This window comes from Uloborus diversus, chromosome 10 (assembly GCF_026930045.1).
Source record: "Uloborus diversus isolate 005 chromosome 10, Udiv.v.3.1, whole genome shotgun sequence".
NCBI lineage: Eukaryota > Metazoa > Arthropoda > Arachnida > Araneae > Uloboridae > Uloborus > Uloborus diversus.
This window is the reverse complement of record NC_072740.1, coordinates 75,928,966-75,941,580: the sequence shown is the minus strand read 5'-3', so window position 1 is coordinate 75,941,580 and position 12,615 is coordinate 75,928,966. Positions and strand designations below refer to the sequence as shown.

Genomic DNA, 12,615 nt, shown 5'->3' with positions numbered 1-12,615 from the left:
GCAGTTGATTACGCGTAATCTGCAATCTTTAGGAGTTTGGATTTTGAAAGAGAGGAAAATTTTATCTGTTTGCATTGCCGCATCTGCGTAACCGAAACTCATCCGCGTAAAGTAAAATAAAGGTCTCAAATTTTAAACCGCGTATAATCGAAACTGCGCAAAATGAAACCACGTAAAACGAGGGTCTACTATATAAAAAAAAAAAAAAAAAAAAAAACTTTAATGACTAAATGAAGTTATTTATTAGCAAAAAAAAGTTTACATTAAATTAATTAATTCAACTATTTTCGTAGCAAATTACATTTAATGTACTGATTTGCTACATGAGTGATAAATACATTAGTAAGATTATAATTAAAATTAACAGGCGGCTCCGTGAAAATCAAACACCCCGATACGTAAGAATTAAATGTTGTTCTAGACAAGATTCCTCCGTTTAAAAAATGCACTGTTCACACCAAACCCACTTGACCTGTGAGTGACATATCGCGCAGCCGACGAAAGCTGGTCTACATAGCCACAACATATGAAATTTAAAGTTTCTTAGATTTCTCCGAGACCCCTCATCAGATCCAGACAAAATTAACATGGACAATTTCTTTCCAAACAAAAAAAGAATTTTTCAAATCGGTCCAGTATTTTTGGAGCAATACGAAAACATACATAAAAAGCCGCAAGATGAAATCATAACCTCCTTTTTTGAAGTCGGTTGAAAATACAGGCAATGGTTCTAACTGGAAATAGAACATAAAATATGCAAAAAGTAAAGGCAGAGCATGATTGAAAAAATTAATTAACATGAAATAATAAATGAATAGAGGTCGTGAGTAAAACTTTCCATTCGATCGGAATAAGAAACTGGGTTATATTTCAACAGAAGCCAGCTACATTCATAGGAAAATAATAAAAAGCTCGTGTGCGTGTGAGAAAACTTCAGCACAACTTGAAATAAGCTAAGGTTATTGATCGGTAGATACATTGAGGCTTTTGTTTAAGAAAACTTACATTTCGAGAAATTTCATTACGAACGTCGATTAAATTAAAATTTTGAACCCTTAAATATAAGCAGAACTTATTGAAAACCAATTACTACAAACGTTGTTATGTTGTTAAGTTAAAAAAGGGTGAGAAAAAAGAGAAAGAAAGAGGACGAGAGATAAACCAATTATAAGGTAATAAAGAATACAGACAATATTCCTAAGTAGTAATAGAACAGAAAATATGCAAAAAGTAAAAGCAGAACATAACTAAATAAATTATTTAAAATGAAATAATAAATAAATAGAGATCGTGAGTAAAGCTTTCACTGTAAAAAAAATTCCGAAACGTTACTGAGTATTTCCGAGTTACATTTCGGGATTTTAATGGTTTTTACCCACTTCCTGGAAAAATCAAGTATCAGTGTCAAAAAGTTTCCTGAATTGCTATAAGTCGCACGAATGCGGACTTTTCACTGTTGTCAAAAATATTTTTAGCTCCCAGTTTAAGGATGGGGTATGAATGTATTTATAAAGTGCATCGGCTTCAGTTCAATTACGGCCCGTCCATGCTAATTAAGTTTCCAAAGGGAGCGAATCAGTGTGGACTACCTTTGCTTTGCAAGACTTGCAGGAGGGTAAAATTCTCGTCATTTACTTGCAATTCTGGTTTAGCTTTGGCTATGTTTGCAATAAGGCTCTTGGAACTTCCTTGATAAATCAGGAAGATGCCGAGCTATTATATTATACATTCTTAAGTTTACTCTAATTTTCCAGACACGCGACTGGCTTTTAACGGGAAGATTTCTGAATTTCTCAGAAAGCTTCCAGGATAATTTCAGGAAGGTTACTGAATTTTAGCAGAAAACGTTCCTGGTTTTTGCAAGTTCTGTTACTAGCAGAAATCAAGCACATCAGCTGCCCATTATTTTCCAGGAACGTTTCTGAATCGTTTTTACAGTGTTCCATTCAAGCGGAAAAAGAAACTGGGTTATATTTAAACAGAAGCTAGCTACATTTATAGAAAAATAATAAAAAGCTCGTGTGAGTGTGGGAAAAACTCCAACACAACTTGAAATAAGCTGCAGTTATTTATTGATCGGTAGATACATTGAGGCTTTTGTTTAAGAAAACTATCATTTCGAGAAATTTTTATTACTGACATCGATTATAGTATTAAAATTTCAATCCTTAGATACAAGCAGAACTTTTTTCAAACCGTTCCTAAAGGCTATATTTCTAAATAATCGGTACCCCCCTATAGCTCCGATCAAGAAAGATAGATTAAAAATGTCAGACATGTTTACCAGAACACCTCAAGAATAAAAATATGGTCTGGTTTAAAATAAAGTATTAATACTTCTTTAGCAACAGAATTTTAAAAAAGTCTTACTTGGGGAGGGGGGGGGATACTATGGCTGATTGGTAAATAGTAAAGAAAGGAATAATTCTTGAGGATTATACATGTCAATTGCAGTAGCATAGAATTGAAGCAGTCAGAAGTAAAGGGTTGTAAGTCGACATTTTCAAGTTTTGAGAAAAGCGCGTTTAAAGATAACATCCTAGGTAGGCTTTCATTGATTTTTTTTCTTAATCATGCTGTATAGCAGCAACTAGTATCAGAGCTACTAGTACCATCTCTTGCCCCAAGACAGAGGAAAGGTTCACCTACCATGTGTACTGGTAATCTCGAAATTTTTAATTTTGCCACTTACACCCCTTTGCTTCTCACCGCCTCTTATGTAAAGTGATGGACATTTTAGCTCCGTTAATAGTGCTTCTGTAGGGGTGTGCCGCATTTTGTACGCTGGGGTATTAATGTGGACTATCCATTTAGTTTTACACCGTAAAAACTGTTCAAAAAAGTTTCTGGAGAATAATGGGCAGCTAATGTGCCCAATTTCTGCCCGTAGCATATCTTGCAAAAAACAGCAATGTTTTCCGCTAAAAATCAGTAACCTTCCTGAAATCATCCTTAAATCTTTCTAAATAATGCAGAAATATCGCCGGTTAAAGTCAATCATGTTTATGGAACCTTCAGGGAAAACTTAAGTATGGTAGGTGCATAGCATAAGTTGTGGCCATTGTACCAGTTGTGGCCATTTTCACATTCAAACCATAAATACTAAGAATATTGAGCACTCTAACTAATCTTAAAGCTTGTTTTGAGGGAAATGCATGCAAAAAAAAAAGTTATTTCTTCTATATTTTACTTGATATCATATTTTGATATTATAGGAAAATGTTTGACGGAATGCACTTTGGAATATAGTAGTTTTTTTTTTCTTCAGATTTTATGGATAGGCAAGAATCTCTCCTTTCCGGCATTCATTTACAATCTTTTTATTGATTTAATCAATTCAAATGTGTTAAACGATTTCGTTGCAATTCTATCGAAAATTCAGCAGTTTGTTTCATTATTGTTAAAGTTGTTCCTCAAGCAGGACAAGAAGGCCGGAACTGGCTTTTGGAGCAACTACACTGTAAAAACGATTCAGAAACGTTCCTGGAAAATAATGGGCAGCTGATGTGCCCAATTTCTGTCGGTAAAATACCTTACAAAAACCAGGAATGTTTTCCGCTAAAATTCAGTAAACTTCCTGAAATCATCCCAGAAGTTTCCTGAAAAGTTCAGAAATCATCCTGTTTTAAGCCAGTCGTATCTCCGTAACTTTAAAGTAAACGTAGGTAGGTATAGTATAATACCTTGGCACCTTACTTATTTATTAAGAAAGTTCCATAAGCAGTATTGCTAACACGGCCAAAGCTAAGCCAGAATTGCAAGCAAGCGTCGAGAATTTTACTCTCCTGCAATACTTGCAAAGCAACGTAGTCCATACTTTTTCACTCCTTTTGGGAGCTTAAACAGCATGGACATGCCGTAATCGAACGGAAGCCGATACACTTTATGAATACGCTCTGTTAATCTTTAAACGGGGAGCTAAAAATATTTTTCACAACAGTGAGAAATCTGCATTCGTGCAAGTTGTAGCAATTCAGGAACCTTTTTGACTATGGTACTTGATTTTTCCAAGAAGAGTATAAAAACCATTGGAAAACCCGAAACGTAACACGGGAATACCCAGTAACTTTTCGTAATTTTTTTTACTGTGTACTGGTTACCATCAAAATCTATTTTGTCGAAATCATTAATATTTGAGTCGCTCAAAGGTAATGAATAAAAAAAGAAATACGCATTTTTGTTTCTAACGAATTATTTTTTTCTAAATTTTGATTTATTTATTTTATCAAAAATGTACGTAATGAATATTTCGTACATGTTTCGTGTTATGCTTCAAAAAGTAAGAATAATATTATGTACTCCTTTAAAATGTACAAAAAGCAGAAAATCCCCCCCCCCCCCAAAAAGAACTAAATCACTTTGGCTTCTAAATGGTTTACTTAGCAGTAGCAATGGATTTGCATGCACCTCAAAGAGACATTCCATCACTAAACCATTCGAATCCTTAGATATTTATATTACTGATAAAGAGAAGCGGGGAAAACATCAGAAGTTCACAGGCAGTGTTGATTTTTGCCGCCTGTATTGGTCCAGAGAGGAGGAAGGATGGAGAAACACGTGTTACATTCAAACCCTTTGGTAATTTGAAATTGTAATTAGATATGTTCCGCATCTGTCTTTGCACTCGAGCTATTCCAAATATTTTAGAATTTGTCAGTTTATTTTCCTTTGCTTACATATTCGAACTTCTTTTTTCTATTTTAATGCTTTATGACTTTTGGTTCGTCAAACCATTTTGTTAAAAATGATTTATGTTTTTTTTTTTTCCAATGGCAATGCAATACAAAGAAAAAGTAAAAATGCAACAAATAAAGATACAAGAAAAGAAGCAACAGATGGAACAGTTAAAAAAAAATGACTAGAGCCATCGCCTTATGTAAAAGGTCTCTAGCTAGCCAAAATCAAATATGTTTGTAAATATGAAAAATGAAAGGAAAAAAAGAAAAGAAAAGAATGAAAAGAATTTTTTACAGGAAAGAATATCAGATCGACCAGAATCAATATTGTGAGATGCCAAAATTTTCCCGAAAATCGAACTTACATGTTTCGGACTTATATGTAATAGACAAGTTAATTGATTTACAATAAGGCTGTGATTTGGTGTTACTAGTGTGATTGCTTAGTGCCGAATATTTATTACACCCCCGTCTTAATTTGCGTTGTAGATTTATAGGAACTCAGTTCATTTTATGATTCTTTTTTTCAAAGTCATGTGATTTTTATTCACCAGATGGAAATTAGACTCCTTATGTTGGCAAATAGGTCCTGAAAACTATGCAACTCTAAAATTTCTTTTATTAAAAAAAAAAAAAAGCTTTATTAAATTTAGGCTCTTATGTTCGCATTAAATTCTGTAATTTCTGATGTCTCTTTAAATGTTTCATTCATTGATTATTAGGAGGGAGAAGAGCAAAAGGATCTATATATACACACTACAGGGGAACCTCGGTGAGGATCACGGGAGGTCACTGTGACCTCCCCAACTGTTTCTTATTCGGCAAATTTTGCTGACGATTAGGCAAATTTGGAGACAATATTGCAGCACTGAGATTTTTTTTTTTTTTTTGAAGCTTTTGTGTGTGAATTATTTTTTAATGATGCCTAAAGTTCCACCTTATTAGATGTACATACTCGTACTTAATCATTTGGTAAAAATCAGATATAAATTCGGTAAATTGAGAATTATCCCTTTCCAAAAAAATTATGCTTGGAACCAATGATCATATACACACACAAATACATACATACATGAATACTTACACAGAGACCGACAAAAAAATGTAAAATTTTAGGAGCAAAAGAAAGCAAACTAGACGTCAGAAAATCTCAAAAAGAAATTTCTCAGAGTTTATTGGAGAAATCGAGTGCAACATGACTTCTGAAAGAACTAGTTTCCAAATCATTTTTAGTCGCCTGGGTGACCTTGCACCAGGATGTGTTGGACCCTGTATATAAAGTTGGAGCGACAAATACAAAATTGAAAGCACCAGAACATTCGTGGTTAGAAAAGTTGTGCACCCATATCACTAAAAAAAAAAGCTTTATTTGTTTATAATGACCATATAATATATTTTGCCTTTGACGGATAATTGAAAATTTAAGATTTTGAAATAAAATGACTTTTTGCTCATTACTTTTGGAAAATGTAAAATTGTATGTACAAAAAGAGCTGAGCGCTAAAAGGTTAGGTTATTGTACCTTCTAGAAAAATATGCCGTATTAGGCTGATCGGATTATATCTTATCTTTCCGAAGATCATACGAAATTTTAACACTTTTGAGAAATTACATTTTGGTTTATTGCAATTATTTCTTTATAGAAGACAACTTAGATGTATTATTGATACATTTTCCATGCGTCTCTTAAGATTAAAGTAATTTCATCAGCAGTTTCTCAGAACACATCTCTTGTACTTGAGAAGAGAAATCATAAGATAATTAAATATGTAGCATCCAGATCCATAATTTCTGTACTAAAGTATAAAATCATCCATTCGATCAATATAAATGCTCAAATGCTCTTTATACAAATCTGTCCCTCATAGCCAGAAGGACATAAGTCCCATTATGGTAATTTTAAAGGAGAGAGGAAAAAAACATTTTCTGGATGGGACAAAGAATGGGACATGCGCTCGTTTAACCCTGGTAAAAATAGAAAAGGATTTTTCTTTTTAATAATTGCGTTCACATGGCTCGATGCGGGGAATGAGCTTCTACATATAATTTACTAATAAACGGAAAATCGTAATTTTTGGACTTACGTCCAGCTGGCTTGGAGGTACAGGAATAAGGTTTCATTAAAACAAACACGTTAAATTTCAAAAGCTTAAATTGATCGTTATTCTTCATTATTAATATAGTCGTAGTTATATATTCGGAGGAAATCGTCTTGTAATTTGAAAAACGTTACAAAAAACAGATCAATTCGTACTATAGTATAAAGTAAAACCTGTAAAGTTGACCACCCTTGTAAGTTGACCACCTGTCCAAGTTGACCGCTATTTTCAGGCACAGAATTAGATTTTATCACATAATTCAACCTCTATAAGTTGACCACCCTTGTAAGTTGACCACTAAAGTAGTGCACCGCAAGTGGTCAACTTACACAGGTTTCACTGTATTAGGAATATACTATATATATCCAACTGTCCTCTAATCTGAACATCCAACTATCATCTAATTTGAACATCCAACTATCCTCTGATTAGAACGTCGAACCATCCTCTGATCTGAACATCCAACTATCCTATAGTTGTGCCCCCGCACCACTTAGGATACACGAGCGAGGGAGAAGTTTAGACTGCAATCGCTGGTGTCTTAGACCATTCGTATAACTTAAGGGTGCATTCTTAAGGTTTTTTCCTAAAACTGATTCTGCATACACAACCTTTTTATATTCCTTTAAAGTACTAATTAATTGCCTTTATATATTATGGAGATAAATAGTTAGTATGAGAAACTTTACAACTTATCTCTCCCTCAAAAGCCATTACATATAAGTGTGCTAACTACCTCTAAATAACGTTATTTCATGACTGTTTATGAGTGTTACTCACAATAATTTTCATATTTTCGCACTTACATTTTTCTATGCTGGGTATATTGTGTTTATAATGTAACAACAATGAAGTTTAGAATGTAACCACATAACGAAACCTTTTACAACTTAATTACTCAAACACAAGGAATGCGCTTACAGTTTTAAGGTATTAATAAATACATGAAATGGTAATAAATGAATGCCTCTTGGCTAAAATGTAGACGAAAATCAACGACATTATAAAAGAAGAAATTTGCTCATTTATGCTTGTATAACTTTGTTGATGATGTATATGATATATTAACTAATTATTTTCTGTAGAATTAAAGATATTTTAAGGGCTAGTAATTTTTGGCACCAAAAAAAGAATATAAACGCGTGATTTGTAAAAAGAAAGTGTCAGAAATAAATTATTCTGAACAATATACAAAAAATGCGTAGACAACATACAAAAATTACTAAAATTCCTAGCAAAATGTTACATTATTTATGACGTAAGTTTCCATTTTTCAGTCTTGAATTATGAGCACTTGTTTACCACGTGTATTGAATATGAATTTGCATGCGTCCGCCAAGTGAGAATTGACATAACGTGTGATAAGAATGAATACTTATTTACCTGGAATATTTTAGTCCTAAGGCTCAGTCGCTGTCTTGAGCGAGGTCCTTTAATCCTTCCCGACATTTTGGATATCAATCCAATATCAAAAAACCACACATTGTTTGCTTGCCATTAAGCCCATTCCTCTGAAATAATCGGTTATTTAGCTCAATCGATTTAATATGAATACTGAAACAGGAATCTTAAAGCATGTTGATCTCAGTCACATTTAGTTTTATCACTGACATATTTATCGATCAAAAACTAGTTAATTCCTCCAGATGTAAGATAAGGCTATTGTTCAATGTGGTAAACTAAAAATTCTAGTTGTCAACGAAAAGTTAATCTAAATTATATTTATCAATGACCTTTATTTTTTCTCGAGTAATTTCTCATTACATCTGTCACGTAAACTTCACAGATTACGTATAATTAGAGTTCAAAACCTTACTTTGTACACTTCAAAAAAGTTTATCTACTAAAAAAGAGAAAAAGGGATAGAAAAAGTTAAATTTCTAGAACATTTTACGTAACTGTACTTTTCGCGGAATTTGTTGAATTTGTTAATATTATGAGTCATAAATTCATTGTTTACTTTTTCTTTGTTTTTTTTTTATAAAAGTTGGTTTTAAGAGAGCTTGTCATCGCATTGCATTTAAATAAATAAACATCCAACCTTATTTCTTTATTCAACTGAATATAGCGAAAAAGCTATTGTTACTTTGTGCTACATTTCATAAAATGTATTAATGTTGAAACGTCTAACGTCTTTAATAAGTTGTTTCAATTAAAAATTTTAACAATTATATAACGTAACTAAAATCTTTGAAAGCAGTAAAAAATCTAAAAAATCTCTAATTAGTTGTTCCTAACATAAATATGTGGCAGAAATCACTTATTGTGCCCCTGCAGTGTAAAAAAACTTGTAAGGTTACCAGTATTAACGGGTGTCACATTACACGAATTCTGAAGTGTGTAATATCATTGTTTTAAGAACTTTTTCGTTTAACAGTACAAAAAAAAAAAAAAAAAAAAAAAAACGAAAGAAAGAAAACATCCTAGAAACCTCTCTTTTAATTACTCGTTTGTTCAATATTTATCAAATTCATGCTTTTTCACAACCAATATACACCAATTATATATTTATTTCAATATACAAACAGCAGCACATTTTTATTGCACTAAGAGAGGAAACAACTTGACTGGTGTCCGAACAACAACGCGCGATTCTCACAGACGGATCGCAAAGCAAGAACTTTTACCGCTCGATTACCAAAGGCCGGTTTTCGTTACGCTCTGAGCCGATTCTGATCTTTATGCATGCGCTTTGAATTCTACTGAAACCATAGTGCAAGGTTCCTCCAACAATTTGAACTTTTAAAACAAAGATACTACACACTTCAGAATTTGTGTAACGTTGCAACCATTAATACTGTTAACCTTACATACTTTTTTTTTTCACAGTGAAGGCATATAAATTTTTAACTATTGGTGTCGACTTTATCATTGAAAGTATTTAGTGGATGGTACTAGAAGATTCTTGCTAGCAAATTCATTAACAAAACACTTCATGCCTAAATAAAATGAATAAAATAAATTTTATTGTACTAATCAACTATTTGACTTATCGATCGCCCCCCCCCCCCTTGGGCTGCCCTGTGTGTGTGTGCCAGTCTCTCGTATGTTGCCTAGATGAAAAAAAAGGATGAGTTAACTCAAAGATAACAATGTAACAATGTTTTCCTCTGTACAGACAAAATAAATGATAAAGAGCGTTTTTAAATAACAAGGTGGCAAAATGTCGCAATGTTGCCCTTTATACAACAACGTTGATTTTATCGAGCGGACTGAGTAAAAGTACTGTAAAAAAGCGCCATTTCATTAAGAAAAATAAAATGATATTGATTGAAACCCTTTTGATAAAATATGAAGTCATACAAAGTCCGCGCAACTTGTTATTAAATCTTTGCATTTTTGTTGAAATCTCAATGTAGTGTAAGACTAGATAACTCAAGCAAGCAATATAGTGTTATACCATTATCTTCAATAAAGGCAATTTACAAATTAAGTGACTTAAAAAAAAAGAAAAATAACTCTGAAGACCTCTGAGCATTCACTGAAATTCTACCCAAACATAGAAAAAATATATTAAAAGTTTAAGCCGTCAAAAAATTGTAATTTTGCAAAAACAAAAAACAAAAAACAAAAAAAAAAAAAGTGAAAGAAATGTGAGGAAAAAAAATGAGCGATAATCTCCACTCCTCTTTCTTTTTTAAAGAATTTTTATTTTTATGAACTAAAAAAAAATTTGTTGAGATTAAAATGATTGAATGTTTTCATTTCAAAAAAGGTAAAACAATCGCACACAATAAATAAATAAATAAATAAAAAACCTTTTTTTTCCATGTTTAACCGTTGAATTTCTTCATAACAAGAAAAACTTTCTTCGAGATAACCGCGAAACTAGATCATTATTCACTTCTGTACGAAATTCAAAACTTTTTTTTTGAACTATAACTGCTATCTTTAATCAGAGATAATAAATTCCTTTGAGGGGGATGGGATGTTGCACAAAGTTAACTCCGGAAATAATTAATTATCTTTTACATTTTAAACTCTTGTTTCTGCAATTTAGTTATCAATTACGAGATAAAAGATCCGATTGTGGGTGCATACGATGAGATATACGATGATAATTTGCTATGCACTTGATTTTAAACAAGATATTAGTTTCAGCAGTTGTGCATACGGAACGAGATTTGCTTATGTAATCTTCTTTAAATAAACCTCTGATTACGTATTACATCAATCTAAAAAGTAAATTGTATACTTTTCATTATGAAAATAGTGAATGTGTCGTTTTCTTGCTTAGTTCCAATTAAAGTTTATTTAGTTACTGAATTCAGTGTTTGAAGAATTATTAATTTTTGACAGATATATTAAGACAATTTATATAAATCGTAGAAGCCATAGATTCTTTTTCGGTATGAATTTAACAATTCTTAAAAAATCGATTGCAGTGGACTCATCGATTAAGTCACTGAGTCCTGTACACAGTAAAACTTATTTTCAAGACGACTTTACGAAAGGAAAAAACTTAAGCTCGTCGCGTAAAATAGCTTAAGTAAAAATAAATAATATCACATGCTTCATTATTACATGAATATTTCTAAATTTTATTATTATTTGGTAAAACGAGAACCTTTCCAGCTATAGAAGAGATAAATGTTGACTGAGAAGTAATCATTTGTACACATACTCCTAACTGCATTTGTTACTAAATTTTAAACTGTAATATTAAAATCAAAATTCAGAAATATAATTACTTCAAACAGTTTTAAGCAAATGCGTTCGCGTGCTTTTTTTCTAAGCACGAAATTTAATGTAAGTGAAAAAACAAACAAAAGTTGTGTTTACGTTGATACATCTGTCTTTGTCTGGTATTTTTGAGTTTCCACATGGAATCACGAAAAAGAGGGAACAAATTCATTATTTGAAATATTTAACATCTAAAAATTTAGTGATCGTTATTTTGTATTTGTAAAAAAAAAAGCATAATGTATCAGGTTTTTAATTGAGTTTACGAAAATCGAGTGATTATATCTATCATTTGAAGATGAGGTTTTCAGTTATTCAGATTTGAGGTCTAAAATACTTCGGGATTAAATTTTTCTTTTCAACGTTCCTTTTTTTATGTTTGAACCCGTATGTATGATTTTAAAACAAAAAAGAACAGTAATTTGATTACTGAACACTCAGTAGTTTTCCTAAACAAACAAAACGAAATCGAAAAACTATAGATAACAAGTTGCACTGCTATCATTCAGAGTAAAATTAAGCGACAATTTGTTTTAAATTGCCCCACTTAGAGTTTAAATTTTTACTGTATTTAATGTTATAAAACGGAAGAAACATATCTAAGTTATTGAGTAGTTATCTAATACTAAGAAATAATAACTATTAAAGTCATTTAAAATGAATTTATTGGTTTGGTTCCAAGTTATTCTGCCATATCTGTCACGAAAGAAATGGGATGCAAAATAACTTTCTAATAAAAGTAGTGGTCACTCTGAACCACAACAGAAATGGGATGCAAAATAAGTTTTTAATAAAAGTGGTGGTCACGCACACACACTCTGACCCACAACAGAAGTGGGATGCAAAATATTTTTTAAATAAAAGCAGTGCAAATTTAAAGCAGAAAACTTAAATATTTAAATATTAAAAAGCTTACCCTTTATACTTCAAAACATTATAAAGATTTCTATCATTTCTGATATTACATAAGACTATTACAATGTTGGAGGTGTAGTTTCAGCAACTTCAAAAGTAGCTACCAAATAGTAACGTCAGAATTATTCAATGATGCAAGGAGCTGCATACAATATCGCTAATTTTTTTACATACAAGGGTATTAGTAGCCCTATTTCATAATCTAGCCAGAAGAGTACAGCTCTGGGACATCTATAATTTAT

General features: G+C 31.9%; 1 protein-coding gene across 3 annotated transcripts in view; it reads right to left on the bottom strand.

Moving 5' to 3' along the window:
- LOC129231361 (proton channel OtopLc-like) overlaps nt 1-12,615 on the bottom strand; it is a 79,741-nt gene that overhangs the window by 50,945 nt on the left and 16,181 nt on the right. Inside the window, exon 2 of one of the 3 annotated variants that reach the window (XM_054865656.1) lies at nt 8,159-8,286. The exons of the other annotated variants lie outside the window; for them this stretch is intronic. Coding sequence (XP_054721631.1) covers nt 8,159-8,224 — 66 coding nt within the window. The 5' untranslated portion in view covers nt 8,225-8,286. The remainder of the gene's footprint in view (nt 1-8,158; nt 8,287-12,615) is intronic. 3 annotated transcript variants of the gene reach the window in all.